The 26,886-nt window shown below is 34.6% G+C and overlaps 1 protein-coding gene across 2 annotated transcripts in view; it reads right to left on the reverse strand.

The window, feature by feature from the left end:
* The window catches only part of ERCC8 (ERCC excision repair 8, CSA ubiquitin ligase complex subunit), a 78,933-nt gene that overhangs the window by 34,148 nt on the left and 17,899 nt on the right, over positions 1–26,886 (reverse strand). Inside the window, exons 2-7 of one of the 2 annotated variants that reach the window (XM_068535374.1) lie at positions 24,512–24,607; positions 19,403–19,504; positions 15,707–15,830; positions 5,403–5,484; positions 3,879–3,947; positions 2,623–2,689 (exon numbers count right to left, since the gene is read on the reverse strand). In XM_068535374.1, coding sequence (XP_068391475.1) covers positions 2,623–2,689; positions 3,879–3,947; positions 5,403–5,484; positions 15,707–15,830; positions 19,403–19,504; positions 24,512–24,607 — 540 coding nt within the window. Of the gene's footprint in view, positions 1–2,622; positions 2,690–3,878; positions 3,948–5,402; positions 5,485–15,706; positions 15,831–19,402; positions 19,505–24,511; positions 24,608–26,886 lie in introns of those variants that run through there. The other variant, XM_068535375.1, reaches the window with a different exon arrangement.

A 26,886-nucleotide genomic window follows, 5' to 3' on the forward strand; every position in this document is an offset into this window, starting at 1 on the left:
AGGTCTGCAATGGGAGGAGTCTGAGGACTTAAGTCTCTTCTGAAACAGATTAGATATGGACATATCTGACTCCTAACATTGATTACTAGGTCCATTCTGGTACTGATTCAAATTCCTGGGGTACTCTGAGAATTGAAAGCCTCTTAGTTTCCCTCTTGATTTGAGGAAAACCAAATTAGAAACAAACAATGTAAATCGACTCTAGCATGGACCCACAAGCAGTGCCTAGCTCCTCACCTTCACACCTCTTTGGCCAGCCTTCTTATGGCTACATTCTAGACTTTGTTCTACTTCAGAAATCATCAATTTCAATGTCACATTCTGCAAACTATTAACAGAAGCTTCTTTGGGGAATAAACTGTGACAGAGAGGGAGAGCTGGCTGCTTTACAAAAATTGAGACACATTTCTCTATAAGACTAATAAAAGTAGTTTTTGTAATAATTCTTCTGCAAAAAGTTTTATTAAAATGTCTATATCAAAATTTGATTACTACTTCCTGTCCCTTCAGTTTTTAAATTTTCTTATCAACACTCATGTTTCTATCTCATTAGGTCCTTGATCCTTCCTATAAGCCTTTTGGTGATTTTATTTCTTTCCTTATACCTGTGACTTGAACAATTTTTAGACAATTGTTAAGTCTGTGTCATTCAAAGTTTTGATTTCTGTGGCTTAGTACAGCTGTGGGCTACACCTTCGATAGAGCACAAAATACTGACCAGCAATCCTATGTGCCCTTAATCAGCTCCCTCTTCCATTCATTAAAACTGTTATTCCAAATCTTTAACTACCTTCCCTGAAAATTGCATCCCATTCCAGTATTTTCAATAGATGACATCAAGTTTTACTCACTAAAAAACAACAGAGGCCACTGGGTTCGCATTTCTTGAGCTTCTCTGCCAAAGTCACAAATTTAATTGTATTCATGCCTTTCTCCTCCTTCCATTTAGTCTCATGATGCCCTTCATGTGTCAAATCAGTGTCCCCTTCTTTTGGGACCCTTGATATTATCCTCTCTTGTCTAGTCAAGGTCCTGATGTACCAATTATTCCATTTCTTCCTTTTTTAAAAAAAATTTTTTATTTAGTTGTTTATTTATTTATTTATGGCTGCGTCGGGTCTTTTCTGCTGCACGCGGGCTTTCTCTAGTTGCGGCGAGCAGGGTCTACTCTTCGTTATGGTGCATGGGCTTCTCATTGTGGTGGCTTCTCTTGTTGTGGAGCACAGGCTCTAGGCACGCAGGCTTCAGTAGTTGCAGCACGCAGGCTCAGCAGTTGCGGCACGTGGGCCCTAGAGTGCGCAGGTTTCAGTAGTTGTGGCGTGCGGGCTTCAGGAGTTGTGGCTCACGGGCTCTAGAGTGCAGGCTCAGTAGCTGTGGTGCATGGGCTTAGTTGCTCCGCAGCATGTGGGATCTTCCCAGACCAGGGCTCAAACCTGTGTCCCCTGCATTGGCAGGCAGATTCTTAACCACTGCGCCACTGGGGAAGTACCCCCTTCATTTCTTTCTTTTTTTTTTTTTTTAAAGAATTTCACTTATTTATTTATTTACCCATTTATTTTCGGCTATGTTGGGTCTTCATTTCTGTGCGAGGGCTTTCTCCAGTTGCAGCAAGCGGGGGCCACTCTTCATTGCGATGCGCGGGCCTCTCACCATCGCGGCCTCTCCTGTTGTGGAGCACAGGCTCCAGACGCGCAGGCTCAGTAGTTGTGGTGCACGGGCTTAGTTGCTCCGCGGCATGTGGGATCTTCCCAGACCAGGGCTTGAACCCGTGTCCCCTGCATTGGCAGGCAGATTCTCAACCACTGCGCCACCAGGGAAGCCCCCCTTCATTTCTTATCTTCACTAATTTTTCTCCAGCTATACTTTTCCGTCAGCATTTAAATATGTACGACTCTTCCTTCCAGCAAACAAAACCCACAACCCCCTTGATCCTCAATTGTTAAGTGCTTTTAACACAACAATGTAAAACAACTATACCTCAATTAAAAAAAAAAAAAAGAAAAAGAGTTAAGTGCTCTTGTTCTTTTTTCCCATATTATACCTACCAGAGACATATCTCTATTAAAGCATTTTTCAGGATGTCCTGAAATCACTGGTTTTTCTGACTATACCCCCTCATTAGACTATTAGCTTCCTGAAAGGACTACGCCTGTGTTACCTCTGTGTCCCTAGCACAATGCTCAGCACATGATAGGAGTCATTAAATGTTAGTAAACTGAATCAATGAATGGATGAATGTGCTGAATCAGATTCAAAATAATCTTGGGTTAAAGAAAATGAATTAAATGCTACTATTCTTAAATTGACAGAGTGTTAAACTTTTGTAAGCAAAAATGACACAACACAGTTGTTTCATGGGTAGTACTAGTAGATTTGCATTGCTACATAGATTCTGTTGTTTTCTCTGTTTTACAAAGTGAGCACCTTCAAGATAGATAGTGAGGATTAAGATTATGATGCAAAAGAAGATTTCTTTTGGTGATACGAATTAAAATCTGTAACTCAATTATCTTATTTTCCAGGACGTACTTAACAACTAACTATGCATCTAACATAAAAACAGTCTTTCCAAAATGCTTATCATTAATTATTAACTTCAAAACCAAATAATTTGCATTTTACCTTGCAGTTGCCAAGATATACTCATAACGTGGTGACCAGGAAACTGCCAATATTTCTTGTCTGTGACCTGGAAAACAACTGTATAAAATGACTTGCAAAATATTTGAAAAAAATCAAAAGATACAGTGCAATTAATTTTGCCGGATTATGAAGAAAGCATAGACTAAATCTTAAAAATAAACTGATACAATCATGATTTTTTTTCACATTTATAATAATCTATATATAAATATTAATGTGAAGTCTATGGGGCATTTCTCACAATGCTATTTTATTATAAAAGGTCTGGGTTTGCTTTGGAAAAAACAGTCAGAGCAAGTGAGTCTGTCTTTTTAAATACAGGTGTTAGCCTAGCAAGTCTATCCATTAATAAGTGATATAGCTCAAGCTTACTTACTTATCTCTACAACAAAATCCCTGCAACAAACCACCATACAAGATAAACATTCTAAAGAATAAAAATGTTCTCTAAGTTTTCAGAAAGTTATAACAGAAAAAAATTATTTTAATTCATGATTGTAAAAGGCATTTATATAAAAATTTTTATCTAGAAAGCACAAGTGATAAGTTCATGGGATAAGTGATTTCAGCATTTTAATTCACTTCTACCTAACTAAACTATTCAAATCATATATTTTCATCTACCTAGCTTATATTCATAGAAATTCATGATAATGTAAAACAAATGTTATCCATCTCACCAAGTTTTCCTGATATATTTATATGTGTTTCTTAGAGATGAATAAAAATATTATATCTGAATTACATCCCATTTTTTCATTGTTTAGAATTAGACGATCTAATACTAATAAACAAGTAGCAAAAATAATTTAAGCTAGTAAAACTTTACCAAAGTATTATTTCAATACCTTTTTCTAAAATATTTTTATTGAGAAAAGAAGCACCTAAATATTAAGAACATTTACTCAGCCAGAACAATATTAAAAAATGTTCATGGAGACAAATGTACTGATATAAGTTTCATAAGTAGTTCATTTTTTTCAATGTAGAAATAATACAAGGTTTTGAGTGAGACTTTCTATATTCTTTGAGCTTCCCCTGTGGCTACTGTACATAAAAATGTCTCTTCAATAGTTTGGTTTTATAACAATAATGCACAAAAGGATCTTTATTTCCCTGTTGACTTCTAACAACTAGCACAAAATACATCAGTCATGTCACTTATAAAGAATACATTGTCAATAATGTTTCATTTTGTTGAATGGTTTACTCAGAGTAGTTGTTGTTTCAAATACCCTGTAGAATGTGGGAACAGGATCCAGACTTTAAGTCACAAAGTTGTACTTTGGGCCCTCTAGTACCAACTATAAAAACAAAACAAAAAAAATAGTTTAAGATAATTTTACTATAAATCATCACCTAAAGGAAACAAGAAACTACCATATGAGTCATGACATTTTCACTGTATCCATGCAGAAATATAAAAATGTATGCTAATAACATACTTTAAATAGTTATTAATGTTTATAACTAGGAAAATTCATTTTATTTTAATAGCTTAGCTTTTCCATGTTAATGATATACTTCCAATCACTAGTAACGGATTCACAGAAACTCTGGACACAGACTGAGTGGACCTCAAAGACAAGTTAGTGCCCAAACTCTTTAAAGATGAAGCAGCTGACTGATGTCTGGAGGTGAGGAGATTCATGAACTGCCACAGAAATAATATCACAGGGACCTGATACCTGATACCAGAAAAACATTTTTTTCTTCACACATGAAAATTTTTGTTGCAGGTGCTTTCATAAAAATGGATGTTTAATTTGAATCACACATTCTAGAGAAAAGGAAATCATTTCCTTGTTTTACTGTGTCAAAATGAAAAAGCTGCCAAATTTTGTTCACGTAAAATCTTTGAAACTTTGGTGGTTTAAAAGTAACTCTTTCACGTACCACAATGTTCACTGCAGCTGTATTTACAATAGCCAGGACATGGAAGCAACCTAAGTGTCCATCCACACATGAATGGATAAAGAAGATGTGGCACATATATACAATGGAATATTACTCAGCCATAAAAAGAAACAAAATTGAGTTATTTGTAGTGAGGCAGATGGACCTAGAGTCTGTTATACAGAGTGAAGGAAGTCAGAAAGAGAGAAACAAATACCGTATGTTAACACATATATATGGAATCTAAAAAAAAAAAAAAAAAGTTCTGAAGAACGTAAGGGCAGGACAGGAATAAAGACACAGATGTAGAGAATGGACTTGAGGACATGGGGAGGGGAAGGGTAAGCTGGGACGAAGTGAGAGAGTGGCATGGACTTATATACACTACCAAATGTAAAACAGATAGCTAGCGGGAAGCAACTGCATAGCACAGGGAGATCAGCTCTGTGCTTTGTGACCACCTAGAGGGGTGGGATAGGGAGGGTGGGAGGGAGACGCAAGAGGGAGGAGATATTGGGATATATGTATAGCTTATTCACTTTGTTATAAAGCAGAAACTAACACACCATTGTAAAGCAATTATACTCCAATAAAGATGTTAAAAATTAAAAAAAAAGTAACTCTAAGGGAACAGAAATGTGCTTTCTTAATCTTTGAATCCTAGCCACTTTGAAACCTAGCACAGTGCCCAACTTGTACAATATCTGTTAAACTGAATACAAAGAGTAATACACACAAGTTTTTTTTTTTTTTTTTTTAAAGAATTGTGATCTTCATCAGGGTTAAAATGTTTATATCAAAACTAACTAGATACTAAAAGGGAGAAAGTTTTCAATATGTTAAAAAACAACATATGTACAAACCTGCTACCAAACAGTGCTTGGTGGCAACTGGAGACATATGATGACTATAAACTGTTTCTTCAAAATTAAATACATCTGCAGTCTGATAATCAAAAGACATTTAAAATAAGTGTAAGTTCTAATTATAATCACAAAAGCAACAAATTTTCTATTTACTTATTTTCACACTGTTAGCAATTTTTTAATTGACTGTTAGCAATTTATTTATTTTTCTCTAATAAATCCCAGAGATCAAGACAAGACAACCACTTGGTTCACCATCTTCCCTTCCGCTCCATTCTAGGGGACTTCAGCATCTACACAGATGATGTAGCCAGTACTCTGCCTCTCAGTGCCATACAACCTCAGCTACCACACCCAGGATAGTCGCATCACCTAGAACTGCTTCTCCTTTAAAATCACCTATTTCAGTTATATATGACCAAATTTTGTATCATTTCAGCTTCCCCCCCCCCCCCACGCAGCTACCTACAAGACACCCAAATAAAGCCCAGAAGTCCCATCAGTTCCTTTCTTCACTTCTTTTCCTTCTTCAGCTTGGATTCCAAGTTTCAATACTTCAACTGCCAATATCTTTGATGTTATCATTGCATTTGTCAAGACCTCAACCTGACTCCAAATGTCTGCCTGCACCTATATCCAGGTTTAACTACACCAGAGGTCAGCCAACTTCTTCTGTAAAGGGTCAGATTGTAGGCTTTGAGAACCAACTACTCATTTCTATCACTGTAGCATCAAAGTGGCCATAGACAATAAATGAGCATGTCTGTGTTACAGTAACACTTTTTTTTTTTTACAAAGAGTCCATGAGAAGCCTTGGCCCAGAGCCCAGACTTGGCCTATGGGCCGCAGTTAGTTGACCTCTGCCCTATCCAGGTGAAGAAAATCTTATAATAGAGAAGACTAGTATCACTATAAAAGATCATTCATCTCAACTGGGCTTTAGTACTGACTGCCGGTCCTACAATTTCAATAGCGTTGTCTATAAGATTTGCAGGTATTTCAAACCTTCTCCACTCTCCACAAAAATCGCCACTTCATCACTACAGGTGATCTGATCTTTCATTCCAAAGAGAAAATAGGAGCCATTCAATGAGAATTTCCTTATTGTCTTAACAACAAACTTATAAACACATTTGCTTCCGCTTATCTTTTTTCCTTCTTCATTCCTGTTATCATGAAAAAAATGATCCTTCCTCATATTTAAAGTTAATTTCCCCACCTGTGTTCAGATCACTTTCAGCACTGTCAGAAATCTCACCCTATACATTATTGCCTCTATCTCGCGAGAATGTATAACTGCTCTCTCCCTACTGGCTCATTCCCATCAGCACTAAAACATGTTCAAGTCTCTTTCATTGTAACAGCACTCCCCTCCCCAAGACAAAAAAACAAAATCCTTTTCACCCAAATTCCTCCTAATTAATCTTCTTCCTCCCCCTTTAAATCCAAATTTTGGCTGTCTCTAATTTATCTCTTATGTATTTCTCAACTCACTGCAAACATTTTTTATCTCCACTACTCCCGCTCTCACCACCCTGCCAATACCACTGATTACCTTCTATCACCAAATATAGTCTTCATCTTACCTAATCTGTCAGTAGCATTCAACACAGCTGACTATTCTACCTTCGTTAAGACAGTCTCTTCCACTGGCTTCCATTATATCACATACTCCTGATTTCCCTCTTATTCTCTCTGGCTAGGCCTTTTCATTGTCTTCAGCAGGCTTTGTTGTTCCTTCTCCTGTCCTATTAACCTTCCTCAAGGTTTTGTTCTATGCACTCCTCTCTTCAACTGCCACCTATATCCTAGTGACTCACAAATCTATATTTTCAGTTTAGACCACATTCCCGAATTCCACCTATGTATAGCTCAATTCCTGGATTATCTCCACTCGGCTCTACACCTTAAAGTTAAATAGAGAAGACTCTAGAGAAGACATTCCTCTAAGCCACATCACACGCTCAAGCTATTAAAACATGCTCATGGAAAACTGAGATGAAGGTATGAAAAGTACCTAATATATACATTAATAGGAAAAACTAATGATGGGAGTAGAGGATGGAGAAAAGGACAGTATCTTGCCTTCCTTATTTTTCTTTATACATAGCAGATGCACAACTGTCTCTTACTGAATGCTTTCAAATTTATTATCAATAAAATATTGTCATACATTTATTTCAAACAGAATTATGAACTCATGGAATACTGTTTTAAGTTAGCAAAACATTTATGTTTTAAAGAAAATTTAAATCCAAGATGTCAGAGTTTTAATAGAAGCCAATGTTAAGGAAAGAAAATGTAAATGTATGGCTTATTAATTTTTAATTAATTAAATTAAAAAATTTTAATTAAAAGCCATACTTTTAAATGAAGTGTAACATACAGAAAAGTACACAAAAATCATAAGTGTACAGCTCAATTAATTTTCACAAAGTGAATTTTCACAAAGTAATGACCACCTGTATTGAAAAACAGAACATTACAAACATTACAAATACCCCAGAAGGCTACTTAGAACCCCCTTACAAATCTCACCAAGAAAGATAACCATCATATAGGCCTCTATCATCATTAGATTAGTTTTGTCTATTTTTGAACCTCCTATAAAGGGAATTATATATTAGGCACTCTTTAGTTTTTGGTTATTTTATCTAATATTATATAAGATTCATACATTTTGTTAATACAGAAGTGTTCCCTTGTCATTGTAGGAGAGTACTCCAATGTAAAATTTGCCAGATTTCATTTGGCTGTTAATGGACATTTGAGTTGTTTCCAGTTTTTGGTTATCATCAACAGTGCTGCTATGAACATTCTTACAAATATCCTTTAGTACACATATACATGCATTTATATACCCAAAAGTGTAACTGCTGGGTCAGAGGATATGCACATATTTGGGTTCAGCCAATACCAAATATCTGTACCAATTTGTGATCTCATCAGCAACATATGTAACTGTTATCATCAACCTCTTTTAAGTTTGGCCATTCTGGAGGGTACAGAGAGGTATCTCATTATGTATTTAAATAACACATCCAGGTGCACAATTAATAGAGTTGAACACTTTTATTTATTGGCTATTTGGATATCCTCTTTCTTGAAGTGCCTATTCAAGTGTTTTGCCTATTTTTCTATAGGGCTGTTTTAATTTTTGTTGATTATATAACCTGTACATCAGTCCTTTTTCAAACATATGCATATGTCAGATATATCATCTCCCATTCCATGGCTTACATTTACACTTTTGTAATAGTGTTTTTTGATGACTAGAGATTCCTAATTCTAATGTAGCTCAATTTATCTATCTCTGCCTTTTTGGTTTGTATTTTTTGTGTCTTTAACTGTCATAAGCAACAAACACATTTTCTTTTTTCATCTTTAAGTTGTATCATTTTATCTTTCACATTTATACTTGCCACCTGAAATTGACTTTTGTGTCTGGTGTGAGGTAAGGGTCAAAACTAGTTTTTAAATATGGATACCTAGTTTATCCAGCACCATTTATGAAAAAGGTTATCTTTTCCCCAATTCACTGCAGTGTTATTTTTATCATAAACCAAATCATTACACAGCTATGGGTGTGTTTCTTGATTCTCTATCCTGTTCCCCTGTGTGTGTTTATTTTCACTTGTACCAATATCACACTGCCTTGATTAGTGTAATTAATTTATGGTAAAGTCTTGGTTACAGGTGGTGAAGTCCTCAAGATTCATTCTTCTTCAGGAGCACCTTGTCCCTCTGCATTTCCATATATATTATACATTAGAATTACCTAGTCAATTTCCCCAAAGAATTCTGCAAAGATTTTGATCAGAAATGCATTGATTCCATAGATCATACTGGGTAAAATCATTATCTTTATAATATTAAGCCTTCTAATTCTTTTTTTTTAAAGATTTATTTATTTATTTATTATTTTTATGGCTGTGTTGGGTCTTCGTTTCTGTGCGAGGGCTTTCTCTAGTTGCGGCAAGTGGGGGCCACTCCTCATTGCGATGCGCGGGCCTCTCGCTATCACGGCCTCTCTTGTTGCGGAGCACAGGCTCCAGACACACAGGCTCAGTAATTGTGGCTCACGGGCCCAGTTGCTCCACGGCATGTGGGATCTTCCCAGACCAGGGCTCGAACCCGTGTCCCCTGCATTGGCAGGCAGATTCCCAACCACTGCGCCACCAGGGAAGCCCAAGCCTTCTAATTATTTTCCTTTTCTTTTTAGAATTGAGGTATAGTTGATATACAATAACAAAGTGATTCACAGTTTTTAAAGGCTACATTCCATTTATGGTTATTATAAAATATTCGTCATATTCCCTGTGTTGTAATATATATCCTTGTACCTTTCTTATTTTATACATAGTAGTTTGTACCTCTTAATCCCCTACGCCTATCTTGCCCCTCCCTCTTTCCCTCTCCTCACTGTGGTAACCATTAGTTTGTTCTCTATAACTGTGAGTCTGTTTCTTTCTTGTGATATTCACTAGCTTGTTGTACTTTTTAGATTCCACATATAAGTGATATCATACAGTGTTTGTTTTTCTCTGTATGACTTATTTCACTTAGTATAATACTCTCCATGTCCATGCATTTGATGCAAATGGCAAAATTTCATTCTTTTTTTATGACTGAGTAGTATTCCATTGTATACACCACATCTCCATTATCCATTCATCTGTTGATGGGCAGTTGGGTTGCTTCCATATCTTGGCAATTGTAAATAATGCTGCTATGAACATTGGGGTACAAGTATCATTCTGAATTAGTGCTTTTTTTTTTTCCCAGGAGTGGAACTGCTGGGTCATATGGTAGTTCTATTTTCAGTTTTTTGAGAAACCTCCATAATATTTTCCTCAGTGGCTGCACCGATTTACATTCCCACCAACAGCACCCGAGGGTTCTCTTTTCTCCACATCCTCACTAACATTTGTTATTTGTGGTCTTTTTGATGATAACCATTCTGACAGGTGTGAGGTGATATCTCATTGTGGTTTTAATTTGCATTTCTCTGATGATTAATGATGTTCAGCATCTTTTCATGTGCCTGTTGGCCAGCTGTATGTCTTCTTTGGAAAAATGTCTATTCAGGTCTTCTAACCATCTTTTTAATCAGGCTTGTTTTTTTGATGTTCAGCTGTATGAATTGTCTATATATGTAAATATTAACCCTTTATCAGTTATATCATTTGCAAATATTTTCTCCCATTCTGTAGTTTGTCTTTTTGTTTTGTTTATGGCTTTCTTTGCTGTGCAAAAGCTTCAAGTTTAATTAAGTCCCATTTGTTTATATTTGCTCTTATTGCTTTGCTTTAGGAGATAGATGCAAAAAAAAAAAATTGGTATGATTTATGTCGAGAATGTTCTGCCTGTGCTTTCTTTTAGTTTAATGGTTTCCAGCCTTACGTTAAGGTCTTTGATCCATTTTGAGTTTATTTTTGTATATGGTGTTAGAGAATGTTTTAATTTCATTCCTTTACATGTGGCTGTCCAGTTTTCCCAGCACCAGTTATTGAAGAGACTCTCCTTTCTTTTCTTTTTTTTGGCCATGCCATGGGGCTTGTGTGATCTTAGTTCCCTGAGCAGGAATTGAACCTGGGCCCTCGGCAGTGAGAGTGCGGAGTCCTAATCACTGGATCACTAGGGAATTGCCAAGACTGTCTTTTCTGCATTGTATACTCTTGCCTCCTTTGTCATAGATTAATTGACCATAAGGGCATGGGTTTATTTCTAGGCTCTCCATTCTGTTCCACTGATCTACATATCTGTTTTTATGCCAGTACCATACTGTTTTGATTACTGTAGCTTTGTAGTATAGTCTGAAGTCAGGGTGCGTGATTCGTCTAGTTCTGTTCTTTCTGAAGATTGTTTTGGCTATTCAGGGTCTTTTGTATTTCCATACAAATTTTAAAATTATTTGTTCTAGTTCTGTGAAAAATGCCCTCGGTATTTTGACAGGGATTGCAATGAATCTGTAGATTGCTTTTGGTTGTATGTTCATTTTAACAATGTTAATTCTTCCAATCAATATACATGGTATATATTTCCATCCGTTTGTGTGTTCTTCAATTTCTTTCATCAGTGTCTTATAGTTTTCTGAGTGCAGGTCTTTTACTTAAGTAGGTTTATTCCCAGGTATTTTAATTTTTGATGCGATTATAAATGGAATTGTTCCTTAATTATTCTTTCCGAAAATTCATTGTTAGTGTACAGAAATGCAACAGGTTTCTGTATATTAATTTTGTTTCTGGCAACTTTACTGGAATTCATTGATGAGCTCTAGTAGTTTTCTGGTGGTGTCTTTAGGATTTTCTATGTATAGTATCGTGTCATCTGCAAACAGTGACAGTTTTACTTCTTCTTTTTCAGTTTGGATTCCTTCTATTTCTTTTTCTTCTCTGATTGCCATGCCTAGGACTTCCAAAACTATGTTGAATAAAAGTGGCGAGAGTGTGAATGTGACATATCCCACCATTTATTTAGGTCTTAATTTCTCTCAATAATATTCTATAGTTTTCTGTGTAGCGTTGAGTGGTCTTGTACACTTTTCAATTTCTTACTAGGTATATGATGACTTGTGCTGCAATTATAAACTACATTACTCTTGAAATTTCATTTTATAATTCTTTGTGCCTGGAATTCAGATACAACTGACCTTATATTCAGCAACTTTGCTGAATTTTCTTATATTATAATTTGGCTAAAGTTTCCTTTGGATTTTCCGTGTTCATAATCATGTAATCTGTAAATGCCAGTTTAAGGAATTTCCCTTTTATTCCTACTATGTTAGGAATTTAAAAAAAATCATGAATGGGTATTGACTTATATTAAGAAGTATTCATTATTTTCCTCAATAAACTGGGGATAGAGCGAATGTACCTCAACATAATAAAGGCCATATATGACAAGCTCATAGCTAACATCATACTCAACAGTTAAAAGCTGAAAGCTTTTCCTCTAATATCAGGGAGAAGAGAAGGATGCCCACCCTTGCCACTTTTATTCAACATAGTGCTGGAAGTCCTAGCCAGAGCAATTAAGCAAGAAAAAGAAATAACAGGCATCCAAACTGGAATGGAAAAAGTAAAATTGTCTCTATCTGCAGATGAAATGATATTATACATAGAAAACCTTAAAGACTTCACCAAAAAACTGTTAGAATAAACAAATTCAGTAAAGTTGCAGGATTCAAAATGTTAAAAAAAATCAGTTGCATTTCTATACACTAATAATGAACTATCAGAAGGAGAAATTAAGAAAAAAATCTCATTTACAACTGCAGCATAAAGAATAAAATACCTAGAAATAAATTTAACTAGGGAGGTAAAAGGTGTACACTGAAAATTATAAGACACTGAGGAAAGAAGCTGAAGACACAAATAAATGAAAAGATATTCCATACCAGTGGATTGAAAGAATTAACAATGTTAATATGTCCACAGCACCCAAAACAATCTGTAAATTCAGTGCAATCTCTACCAAATTCTCAATGGCATTTTTCATAGAAATAGGAAAGAATAATCTGAAATTTGTATGGAACAACAAAAGACCCCAAATTGCTAAAACAATCTTGAGAAAGAAGAACAAAGCTGGAGGCATCACACTTTCTGATTTCAGACTATACAGCAGTCCCCTTTTTATCTGTATTTCACTTTCCTTGGTTTCAGTTATCTGAGGTCAACTGTGGTCTGAAAATATTAAATGGAAAATTACAGAAGTAAATAATTCATAAGTTTTAAATAATACACTGTTCTGAGGAGCATGATGAAATCTTGCTTGTCCCACCTGGATGTGAATCATCCCTTTGTTCTGTGTATCCATACCATATATGCTACCCACACATGAGTATAGGAAAAAATATTGTATATACAGGGTTGGTATATACTATAACCATGGTAATTTGGTAGTATCCGTGGTTTCAGGCACTCAGTGGGGGTCTTGGAATGTATCCCACATGGATAAGGGGGGACTACTGCATTACAAAGCTACAGTAATCAAAACATTATGGTACTGGCATAAAAACAGACACACAGATCAATGGACCAGAAAAGACAGTCCAGAAATAAAGCCAGGCATATATGGTCAATTAATTTACGACAAAGGAACTAAGAATATACAACGGGGAAAGGATAGTTTCTTCAATAAATGATGTTGGGAAAACTGAACAACCATATGCAAAAGAATGAAATTGGACCACTATCTTACACCATGCACATAAATTAACTCAGAATGGACTAAAGACTTGAACGTAAGACCTGAAACCATAAAACTCCTAGAAGAAAACATTGACAGTGGTCTTGGTGAAGACTGTTTGGATTTGATACCAAAATCAAAGGCAACAAAAGCAAAAATAAACAAATGGAACTACAGCAAATTAAAAACCTTCTGCACAGCAAAGGAAACCATAAACAGTATGAAAAAGCAACCTAAAGAATGGGAGAAAATATTTGAAAATCATGTTAAAGGGTTAATATCCAAAATATATAAAGAACTCATACAACTCAGTAGCAAAAACCCAAACAATCCAAATAAAAAATGGGCAGAGGACATGAATAGACATTTTTCCAAAAATATAAGAATGGCCAAAATGAACATGAAAAGGTGTTCAATATCACTAATCATCAGGAAACTGCAAATCAAAACCACAATGAGGTATCACCTCACATCTGTTAAAATGTCTATTATCAAAAAGAGATAAGTGTTGGTGAGGATATGGAGAAAAGGAAACCCTTGTGACTGTTAGTGGGAATGTAAATTGGTGCAGCCATCATGACAGACAATATGGGGTTCCTCAAAAAATTTAAAATAGAACCATATGATCCAGCAATCCCACTTCTGGGTATATATCTGAAGGAAATAAAATCACTGTCTCAAAGAGATAGCTGCACCCTCATGTTTTTTGCAGCATTATTTATAATAGCTAAGTCATGGAAACAACCTAAGTGTTCATCAACACATAAAGGGATAAAGAAGATAACACACACACACATACACACACACAGGAATATTATTCAGCCATGAGAAAGAATGAAACCCTGCCATCTGTGACAACATGGATAAACCTTGAGGGCATTATATTAAGTGAAGTCAGGCAGACAAGGACAAATACTGTATAATATCACTTACATGTGGAATCTTAAAAAGCCAAACTGATAGAAACAGTGAATAAAGTGGTGATTACCGGGGCTGGGGGGTGGGAGAAATAGAAAGATGTTGGTTAAAGAGTATAAACTTCCAGTTATAAGATGAATACGAGAAGGGAGAAGTTTCATAGGGAAGGGGACCTGAGGCAGGGAACATAACACATAACATGTGTTCAGAAGGCAAAAGGAGATCAATTTAGTGGCAGTACATAATTTCGGTTGAAAAGAGGTAGAAGCTAAGGTTGAGAAAGTGGGAAGTGAGGTTATGGAGAACTTAGAAGGCCAGGCTGAATTTAGACAATGGAGTCACTAGAGGTTTTGTGTTGAGACAGGATGAAACTGCTTGATTCTGATTAATTCTGGGGTAAACTTGCTGTGGAAATGTGGAAGAAAAATAATGCAGAGAAACCAGTTAGGAGTTTTTAGGAGTAGTCTAGATGTACAGTGATGGTGAGGAAAACAGAAAAGGGAAATCTGAGAGTTTGAAGGAAGAATTGCTAAGATTTGAGGACTAAATGGATGTGAGGAGCCATCATGTTCACTTCAGTTTGGAACATGTTAAGTTTGAGAAGATGACACTACATTTAAGTAAGAGAGGTTCTGAAGACAGGTGGAGACATATGGGACTAGAGCTCAGGGAAAAAATTAGCATGAGAAAGAAATATAAATTTGATCAAATATAAAAACTATTATCTATTGTCTACCTTTACTAAGCTATAATATTAATAACTTTCTTTTCCTTTAAGTCTTTAGGCCAATAGGAGATAAATCCAATTTTCTTCCCTACACCACTAGACCGTAGTAGTTTTTGAATAATAAAGCAAATAATAATAATAGCTAATGGTTTTTGAGCACTTACTATATGCTAGGCACTGTTCCAGGTACTTTACATATATTGACCTATTTAATCCTCACAACCATTCTATAAGGTACAATCATTACCCCCTTTACAGATAAATAGAGAGGTTCAGACAAATATCACATAGATAGTCAGCAGCAGAACCAAGATACGAACTCAAGCACTCTAGCTCTCCTTAACTACTATACTAATTTCACATCTAATATATATGACATCTTAGCAAATAATCACACTAAAATGGTTTAGGATTAAGTTCTCATTTATCGCACAGAGCAACTTGGAAAAGTTTTTAACGTACTTACTTGTAAAGTATTTGTATCCCATACTTTCAGAGTTTTATCAAATGAGCTTGATGTGAACATGCCAGTGTCATGAGGATACCACTGTACAGTCTCCACACTGTATTTGTGAACATCAGGATGGCTTCTACAAAACAGTAATCAAAATTTAGAGATAACTGATTTATTTGAGTTTCAAAACTGATACTATATTCACAAGTAGCAGTCTCAGGAACGATGATATGAATGGCCAAACCTAGATCACATGCCATGTCCTAACTGTCTAGAGAAAGAGAATATCTAGGCATCTCTAGTTTTAACCTTTCACAGTATGATGCGGAGGCCTGCTTCCTACTAAGGCTCATAAAATGAGAGACTTCTGATTTCAATACCATATCCTGGAGGGATCAGCCAGCTACACTGGACCGCTTCATGGAGAGTGATTTTTCCTTACTGGAAGAGATACTTATTCTGGTTTTGGATTTGCTTTTCCTGGCCATCATTTTATCAACACCATCATTCTTAGAATTGTTGCCTCACATACCTCCATGGTGTCCCACACAGTATTGTTTCTGATTAAGAACCTTACTTATACAACAAAAGAATGCAACTGGTAGATGCCCATGAGATTCACTACTCTTATGTAACACATCACCCATAGAATCATGATCTGTTGAAGGCTCAGTTATGACATGTTACAATATACCACCTTGTGATGATGATGTGCTATCCTGAAGGATACAGTATATGCTCTGAACCAGTGATCAGCACAGTATGTGTCCTTTACTGAATCTTAATTCAAAGACACTGGCTGTTTAGGAACACTTAAGAGACAATGGTGGGACATTTCAACACCAACTGTATACTTAATATCAGGAATTATTGTAGATGTGAGATAGCGGTAGTGGGGTTATGCTTATAAAACACCTTTTACCTTTTAGAGATACAAGTCATTATGAATGAAATGATATCCTTCTGAGATTTGCTTCAAAATAATCCTCAGAGTAGGTGGGTAGGTTGGGGTAAAGATAAAACAAGACTGGTTATGACTGATAGCTGCTGAAGCTGGGTGATGGGTACACAGTTCATTATACTACTATTTTCATGTATGTCAGAAATTTTCAGTAAGATAAAAGTAAACAGAAGACTACTGCAACCCTATGCAGATAGGACCATCATGAGTTCTGATTCCTTAAGGTGAAGGTTTGGATCACAATACAGAATAAAGGGCCTTGACACATGTGGTGCTACCTGAAGACCTCAAGCTGGCCTTGAGACAGCTGCAAAAAAGGACTGTAGTACCTATTCATATTTCCTTACTTTCTATGTCATGTATATATGTATATATATTAACTAATTTCCTTTCTTTCCTCTTTTTCTTACCTCCATTATTTTATATAGGTTAACTATACAATTGAGCCCACAGATTGCATAATCCTGATATAAGATCACGTAAAACCAGTGGAAAAATAGACATCATCCTGAACTGGAGATGGATGTGGTAAATAAATAGACTTAGGGTCATAGCTCTTTGGGGAAGGGGATAATTACATTTTTTTGTCAAATAATGGATACTTGCATTAGGTCAGGCTGAAACTTTTTTTTTTAAAAGGAAGGGTAGGTATGGGAAGAAAGGTATACACTGATATTGGACAGCCAAATGTGTGGACTGTAGTGGACATGCGCCCTTTTCTTGGCTGAACATCCAAACTTCCTTTTGGGGGGAAATTCCCTTTGTTTGGTTGAAAGACAGTGCCTTGCCTCTTGTTACATAAAGCAAGGGGCTCCAGATATTCTCTTTCCCTTGCCCTTGGCAGTGGGGGCATGAACATGTGTCCTGGGCTTCATCAATACTGCCTGGGACTCTAATAAAACTCCAGCTAGTAATGCAAACCAAGGATAGTTAGCAATTATTCATAGCTGTGGAGTTGAGAATCTGTGTTTGTGACATGTAGCAGAACCCAAACTAAATTGTTCCTGTGGTGTGACCTTGACTGTGTTCTCTTGTCCTAGTTTCTCTTGCTTTTCTGCTCATTTTCTACATTTGATTCTTCCACCTTCCTGCCATTATGTGAGATATTAAATTTCTTTCCGATAAATTTCTGCTTAAGATAAACAGAACTGATTTCTATCTGTTCCTAAGAATCTACACAGAGATTTTTTCAGTTCTAAATAAAATAAATCTTTAATGTAGTGATCACAAATAAAAGCTCATTTATATTTTAGATTTTAAAATAGGACAAAGTATTGTATTATTCTCTTACTATGTATGATCTGTCATTCTCATTCACATTTAATAAAAATTTGGGTACAGGAATCTTTTTGGTGCTCAGAACAAACACATTAAGTAAAGCAAAAATAAGTATCAGGAAACAGTCTAAGCCACATTAACTTAGTAACAATTTTTATTGAAATTATTTTTTAAAGTTAGATTATAAAGTCTTTGAATGTAAAATGCTACTTTAACTCATTTTGTAAAGATGCTTATATGCCCATTTACCAAAGTCATGGTTTTGAAGTTAAGAGTTTGAATCTAAGAAGAAAGTCATAATAAAGTAAGATTGATGTCCTAAGCATTTACTTGACATCACACACCAGAAAAGCAAATCATAGCCACTCATGGAATAACATTACATAGCATGTGGTATATATAAAAATATTATTTTAACAGTGTTAAAACGATAGCTAAGATAAAATAAGACAAAGATGAATTAAACTAATTAATGACTGTCTTACACTTTAGAATTTAGATTTTTTGTTTGTTTGTTTGGTGGGAGTGGAGAGAATATAAAATGGTATAAGCCTCTTAGGAACCAAGTTCCAGAGTACTTGAAGTGGTATCTTGTTTTGTACCAAGTGTATCTATAATTATATTGCTTCCTATTTATATAGTGGCTTTACAATTTTTAATATGCTTTTTAAAAGATAGTATTTCATTTAAGTCTTACAGAAAACTTACAAGAGTAACAGGGCAAGTATAATTATCTCTAAGACAAAATAGTTTTTTCAGAGGCTCAGAGAAATAGTTTCCTTAAATCTGTATTTCCAAAGTGAAGCACCAGAGCCAAGAAACATTTGTAAATCTCCTCACAAATATTCCATGAACTTATGCATCTATCTGGTGCTTTGGGAACAGCTTTAATACAGAGTGGTTGCTGATATGAATGTTCATGAAGTTTTTCCTCTTGAAAACATTTTTTCGACACCTATTCTCTATGTTAATTCAAGGACTCCTCAAAATCAGATCAAATACAGGAAATGAAAAAGAATTAAGTGATGATTATGAACAAATTAAAACAAAATCACAAAACACTTTATTAAAAACTTAAAAATAATTCTCACAAGATTGGAAAGCCAGTAAATAGTCAAAAAATTCAAGACAAAGAGAAGTATGTTAAGTTAGGCAGCTTTGAGTAAATAGAAAGGTAAGGAAGGGGTGTGTGTGTGTGTGTGTGTGATTGTTAGTACATTTATGGCTTCTAGCTGTTAATCTTTTTGTTCTATTAATGACAGTTGAAAAATCTAATTTGTGTTTATATTTAGCTGGAAAGACTCAAATGAGTCTTATGCTAAGTAGTCTAAAAACTAAAATTAGTTACTGAGGTGTGCTATGTAGGTGGAGAACAAAAAGAACATAATCAAAAGTTTTTTCATGTTTTGCATTTGATACAAAAATACTCAAATGTTTATAAATTCATGAATTACATTTTTAATACACACCTGCCAATGGAACACACTGCTTTACATGTGTAATAAGGTTGTCTGCTGGAGTTCTCAAGATCATAAAGCACAATCACACCATCTGAACCACCTGATAACATGCTAATAATAAAAAAAGTTCACATTAATTTATCATTTTATATAGTCCATTTATGACTATGTATTTCTGAAAATTACTGATCTACAAACTCAAATCTATCATGCCCATAAATACAGAGTAAATCTTCATTAGTATAGACTGAAATAAACTAAAATTTTTAACCTAATGTTTGTGGAAGAATTAATATAGAAAGATTCAATCTGTGATCAGTTAAAATTTACCTTCATGATTCCAAAAAGAAAGGACAGTAGAAAGAAGATGGCAAAAGATACTTCTTATTTAAGGAAGTGAAATATTACAGGGTCATTTTAAATGGCCTAGTTATAAATGGAATCAGACAGACCAGTTATTACTGATGCTAGCTATCTGACCCTGGGCAAGTTACTTCACCTAAGGTTTTTCATTTGTGAAAAGTGGGACATTTTCACCTAAATCATAAAGTTGATATAAAGGTAAGTCATATGCAAAGGCCTTTTATACTGCCTGGCAAAAAATAGGGGATCCATAAGTGTTAGATTTCTTCCCTCCATTATGAATGCATTTACTCAACTCATTCAATTTTGAGCTTCTGCAATATGCTAGGCATTATGCCAATTCAACTATGAACAAGACAGGCATGATTCCTGACTCCCCAGTTTACAATCTAATAGGGAAAACACATAGATTTGTGAATTTAATTTATATATCTATATATGTAAATATTTATGCATCTATATAAAGTATTGCTATTTGTTAATATTACTGCTCACCATCAATTCTGGTGCTGTCTCTATTCATTCTTGTTCTGATATTATTCTCTGGTAGATTCTTAAGAAAGGCCTAATGAGAACAATACTCCCTGAATTTTTGTATGTTACTAATAATTAGTCCTTTTGTACTTGAAAATTAGTCTGGTTGGATATAAAATCCTTGACTCACATTTTATTTCCTTGAACATCTTAGAAAGGAAACTTCATTTCTTTGAGCATAAAGCTCAAAATCAAAGTCTGGTTACAATATGATTCTCTTTCCCTTATATGTAGTTTCAGATTTTATTCATTCTAGGAATGTTTCCTTGGATTATAGTTTTAGTCTTTATTCCATTCTCTTCCTTTGGGTTTCTTCTCTGGAAACTCCTATTATATGTATGTTAGATCTTCTTTGCCTATCTTCTACATACATCTGTATCTCAAATACTTTTCCTTTCTCCATTTCTTTTTGATTTTTAAATGTTTCCTCTTATATTTTATTTGCTTGTATTCCTTATGCTTTAGTCTTCATTTCTGAAACTTTCTTTTCTAATTTTTTCTTGAGTTTGATCATCTCATTTTTCAGTTTTTCTAATTCCTACTTATGTTACTCTTTCATACACTGTATCTTTTAAAAATGACTTTTAGGGACTTCCCTGGCAGTCCAGTGGTTAAGACTCTGTGCTTCCACTGCAGGAGGCACAGGTCTGATCCCTGATCGGGGAACTAAGATCCCACATGCCACACGGTGCAGCCAAAAAAATAAAGAAAATAAAAAACAGAAATGACTTTCAGCTAGTTTTAAAATATTAGGTTAGAGTTCTCATCTATTTTGTGGGCATATCTTTCTGGCACAACTACACTGTCTAAAGGAACATTATTCTATTTATTCTCTTTGTTCTTAAAATAATTTTGTATGGGCTTTGATCTTAATCCTATTCTTTTGCTCATTTTTATGTAAAGTTAATTTTCTTAAACTTTTAAAAGGGAGGCTTCATTTATAACAATATTTAAAATTTATATCTCTAGAACATCCTCCTCCTCTTCTTTTTCAAATAAGATGCTCAAAATATGGCAGCTAACTTTCAGAGATTTCCTGATTCTATTCACCTCCCCAATTTTTATCTGATCCATCTTTTTCCCTTGTTTCTTTCTATTGTCCCCCTACTGCTCACTTTGGATTCTATTCCAAACAGTTTCTCCTCAACGTAGGGTTCTGTCCATTAGGGCATCTTTAGGTGATTAGCTGGAGAGATTATAGGGCCTAAAGCACTCCAACCCCTTTGGGTCTTACTGTGAATCCCTTGAACAACTAGAGTACACAATTCTTTCCCAGTTTCAATGTTTTAGTCAAATTGGCTTGCTGAGCTTTCAACTAACTGTCAGTTATTTTGAGTTATCAGGTCTATTAAGATGCCCCATTGGTTTTTATTGCCTCCCCTGGTATAGATGCTGATACCACACTGATTTTGTAGTTATCAGTGTTTTGCTCCCATTCATCCATATTTTGTGGTTTGTTGAGATATTTGATCACTTATATTTGTTTTAAGTGTTGTACATTGGTTTTTTATTTTGCCATCTTTAGTTTCTTTGCTATTTATAGTACAACATAAAGAGCTTGTGCCAGAAATGAACACACCTCTTTCTTCACTGAGATAGTCTTGCTACAAAAAAAAATATAGCTCATCTAAACTGTGTGCTTAGTGACTTGTACCACATTCTGGTACAAGTGCCTTACCTTGTTGTGAACCAGATACAAAGGGTTCATGAACTAGCAGCATGTCCAAGAAGCACTGATTTATAGACTTGTTTTAAGAAAAATTCAATATCAATTTGTAGGACAATTAGGTTAATTTAAAAGTACTTCTTCAAAGTTCTTTGCTCAAATAGTCCTAAATCTTACTGATGATGGGGCAGTAAAGAAAGATAGCAAGTAATGCCATGCTGAAGGTTTTTTTTTTTAATACTCAGCGTTAGCTTCATTACAAAATTTTGTGGTTCAGTTACTCATTGTGTATACAGAGAAATCTTTGTAAATTTTAACAACTACAGCTTTTATTTTGGTTGATAACATGTTGCAGCTTGTTTCAACACAGTTTTGAGTTACATGTGTACCATAACAATTCCAAAAACATTTTGCTGCATATTTGTACTTCGTGAAATACTGTTTTTTACCATGGCATTACATGTACTATCAATGTAAAAACAATCGTTTTCAAAGCTGAACTTTTAGACTTAACTTAAATTGTATTTACAATAACATAAGATGTTTCATCTTTGCTAGAATGACTTCCAAAAGCTTTCCTTTGATTACATTAATTGGGTGAAAAAATTGAATATTATTGTAATTAATGGACTTTGTAGTTGAAGTATCTGATGGCAATGATGTTACTTAACTCTACACTTATTATCCTGCTAATAAAGTGAACACAGTAAAAGACAGGACTTGATGTTTTTATGTGGACAAGAAAACTCGGTACCAAAGATGCATGGAATTAACTCAGAAGAATTTAGAAGACATAAAAGAAAATCCAAGCTTCACAGGATGATATTCAAATGTACTTTATGTAGTTGCACTTGTTAAAATGTTGTTTTCAGATAGACTTCTTCAATTAACTCCTAACTTTGGAAATAAATGCTTCTTTACAAGATTTATGTATTCTATTTTTCATTCTGGTTTTCCATGGTATCACTACAGCTCTCACAGTGTTTGGTAAATATTAACAAGTATTTTGAGCAAGTTACATGTGAATTGATTTTTCTGAGAAAAAGAAGACCTATATTTAATTTTCCATTAAACATTCATTTTGCTTTTTATTTCTCTTTCCTGCCAAAAGGGTTTAATGCAAAATACAAATCTTAGCAAACAATGAAATAAATAGTTGTAGATTTTTACTATGCAAAAAGGGGGAAAAGGGGGAAACCACCGTAGTGAGAATCTTGACTTTTTTGTATATGCTCTGCAAAGACTCCTCAGTCTGTTATTTCTCACACATATTTAATGCACATGTAATCTATAACTTCCCACATTTCTCACTAACTCTCCCAACTGGTAGCCTACTGGATTCATGTACTTTACAGGTCAAACAACTGATCACTACCCCAAATGATTGGCTGGAGTATTGAACATTTTTTTCTACCAGCACCTAAGGCCAAAAGAAATCAGCTATCCCTTGCTGCTCATGTCTGGATTATTTTATAAGCAAATGTCCCACAGCTGTCCTTAATTGGGAGGTGTTATGTTGAGCCTGGAAAAGGTCAGGAGGAAGAAAAGAATTATCACAGGTCATCTTTTAGATTTAACCGTGTGTTAAAGTGAGCATTTGTTCACCGTACATGTTTCTCATATACTACTAGGTGAGACCATGACAGAGGCTGGAAATAAAAAATGGATTTCTATTGAACCTACTCTGGCTTATTTTAATGTAAATAATTATACTTCATTATAATATAAAAATTTGGGGCAAATGCTAAACAGAACATGATAAGACAAACTTTTCTTTAGTTACTTTTACACTTGTCTTAATTATAGACCACATGAAGGGTTTTGAACTTTCTTGTAAGAGTAATGTGGGGTAGATGAGTTTTAAGTGGGGGAGATGGCACATTTTTTCTAAGCACTTCAGTTGTTGTATGGAAAATGGATTGAAAGGAGTAAAACTATAGGTAGGTGATAATGCTTTTGATTAACAACAGTGGTGGCAACCATTTACAGTATGCCATGTCCTATGCTAATCATGTTATACATATTATCTCAATTAATCTTCACAACAAACTTGTTAGATATTGTTGTTACATTGTGTAGCTAAGGGAACTGTGAATTAGAAAGGTTAGATAAATTGCTCAAGGCCACATAGCTGATAAATATAAAGCCAGGAGGAACTCAAACACAAGTCTGGTGTGCTTCAAACTTAATTCTCCAAAATATACTTCTGCTTTTTATATTTGTTTTCCCACTAGACTCCTTGAGAGTAACAACTCTGTTTTGAAATAGTACCTAAAGACATACCTCAGCACTTACACACTCTCTGCATCCAAAAAAGTTCAGTATTTGTTGATTTAACAATGAATATATTTATATTAAAGTAGTTTGGAAATGTTTATTTGGCAACATTTCATAGGTTCAATGTTCTGTATTTATTTGAAATTAATAATGCCAGATTTAAAATGCTACAAATTTAGAATTCTTATTAATTTGTATGAAACTTCACAAAATTAATCTGAAAGCAAGATTTTACTGGATCTCACTTAGGAACAAAAATGATTATATAATAAACTTACTATCTCCCTTCAACAGGGTCAATGTCAAGGGTGTTAACTCCACTGCCATGGATCCTTTCAACATCTCTGTCTTTGTTTAACTCCAGTCCCAAAACCCTGCAAAACATAAAAATTAAAAGGAGGAAAAGGAAAAATAAAAATTAAACAATAAGAAAGTAATTTAACATTAAAACGTCCTTATTTCACCAAAATTACATGGAGTCAAAAATCACAATAATGCTTAAATCTCCTAACATACATCTAAAGGTATTTATAGATTATTAAAGACCTTATACAAATTTTTAAAATAACAAGAGTACTAACAATTACATGTAAAGAATTTCTCCTGAAGCACTGCCTTAATTATCTTATCTCTTATTTAAAGGGTGTATTTTATTAATTTTTAATTTAGGTAGCTAGAAACTGAAACAAATTTTCACGAACAAAAAGTTAAATTCTGATAACTTAAACTTAGCTGAGGACATCTAGTGGACAAAAGCTTAAATTACAGTTTTTTTAAAAAAATTCCCTTGTTTCTTAAGCCTTATAGAAGTATAAAACGAGCATGTTCAACTCAACAATTAAGCACATTTAAATAAATCAAATTAAATATAAATAAAAATGATTAATAAGTACTCTCACAAATTAAGATGAATGAAATTTCTGATATTCAATAACTGTAAACCATCATTATCCTGGTGAGGACGTTAAGATTAAATGAGTTGAAACATAAAAAGTGCTCATAACAATGCCCAGCATATAGTAAGTGCCTAGTGAATGTTAACTATTAGAATTTGTCTCAATCTTTTGGATGTCAAAAAGCATTTACATTAATTTAACCAAATGATCTCTAAATTCATTATTGATCAAAATAATGTTAATTTAAATAAGATTTTTCCCCCAGTTTTACTGAGAAATAAATGAATACATCGTTGTATAAGTTTAAGGTATATAGCATGATGGCTTAATTTACATATATTGTGAAATGATTACTACAATGGGTTCAGCTAACATCTATCATCTCATATAGATACAACAAAAAGAAAAAAAATTTTTCTCCTTGTGATGAGAATTCTTAGGATTTACTAACAACTTTCCTATATATCATACATCAGTGTTAACTATAGTCAATATGCTGTACATTACATCCCTAGTACTTATTTATCTTATAACTGGAATTTTGTACATTTTGACCACTTTCCTCCAACTCCTCCTGCTCCCACCCCCTCCCTCTGGTAACCACAAGTCTGATCTCTTTTTCTATGAGTGTTTTTTTTTTCTTTTAAGAGTCCACATATTTAAGTGAGATCATACAATATTTGTCTTTCTCTGTCAGACTTACTTCCTTTAGCATAATGCCTTCAAGGTCCACCCATGTAGTTGCAAATGGTAGGATTTCCTCACTTTTTGTAGCTAAATAATATTCCATTGTATATATATACAACTTCTTTATCCATTCATTCATATGTGGACACTTAGGTTTCCTTGTCATGGCTATTGTAAATAATGCTGCTATGAACATGGAGGTGCAGATATCTTTGCGAGTTATTGTTTTCATTTCCTTTGGATATATTCCCAGAAACGAAACTGCTAGATCATGTAGTAGTTCTATTTTTAATTTTTTGAGGATCCTCCATTCTGGTTTTCCACAGTGGCTGTACTAATTTACAAATCCCACCAACAGTGCACAAGGGTTTCATATTCTCCACATCCACTCCAGCATTTGTTATCTCTTGCCTTTTTGATAATAGACGTTCTAACAGGTGTGGGGTGTTGTCTCATTGTTTTTGCACTTCCCTGATGACTAGTGATGCTGAACATCTTTTCACGTACCTGTCGGCCATTTGTATATCTTCTTTGGAAAAATGTCTATTCAGGTTCTTTGCCCATTTTTCAATTTTTTTTTTTTTTTTTTGCTATTGAGTTATATGAGTTCTTCATATGTTTTGGATATTAACCCCTTATCAGATAAATGGTTTGCAAATATTTTTTTCCCATTCTGTAGGTTGTCTTTTCACTGTGTTGATGGTTTCTTTTGCTGTACAGAAGCTTTTCAGTTTGATGTAGTCTCACTTGTTTATTTGTTTCTGATTTTTTTTTCTGTTTTGGTAAGAGTGCTTATTCCATGTTATATAACACTGTAGTTGGTAGGTATGCAGTAACCAAAACCTATCCTATATTGAAAAAAAGCTGTTGAAATGGACAAAAGTTTCACATCACTGCCCTGGTGTTTATTTCCTACCGTTCACAGTTTGCTTTCCTTTGGCCTAAGATCCACCCCTCTCCACTCCTCCCCACCTTTGGAGTTTTTTCACTTGTTTATTTTTGGTTTTGTTGCTTCTGCTTTAAGTGTCATATCCAAAAAATCATTACCAAGGCCATGTCAAAGAGCTTTA

This window comes from Eschrichtius robustus, chromosome 2 (assembly GCF_028021215.1).
Source record: "Eschrichtius robustus isolate mEscRob2 chromosome 2, mEscRob2.pri, whole genome shotgun sequence".
Lineage (NCBI taxonomy): Eukaryota > Metazoa > Chordata > Mammalia > Artiodactyla > Eschrichtiidae > Eschrichtius > Eschrichtius robustus.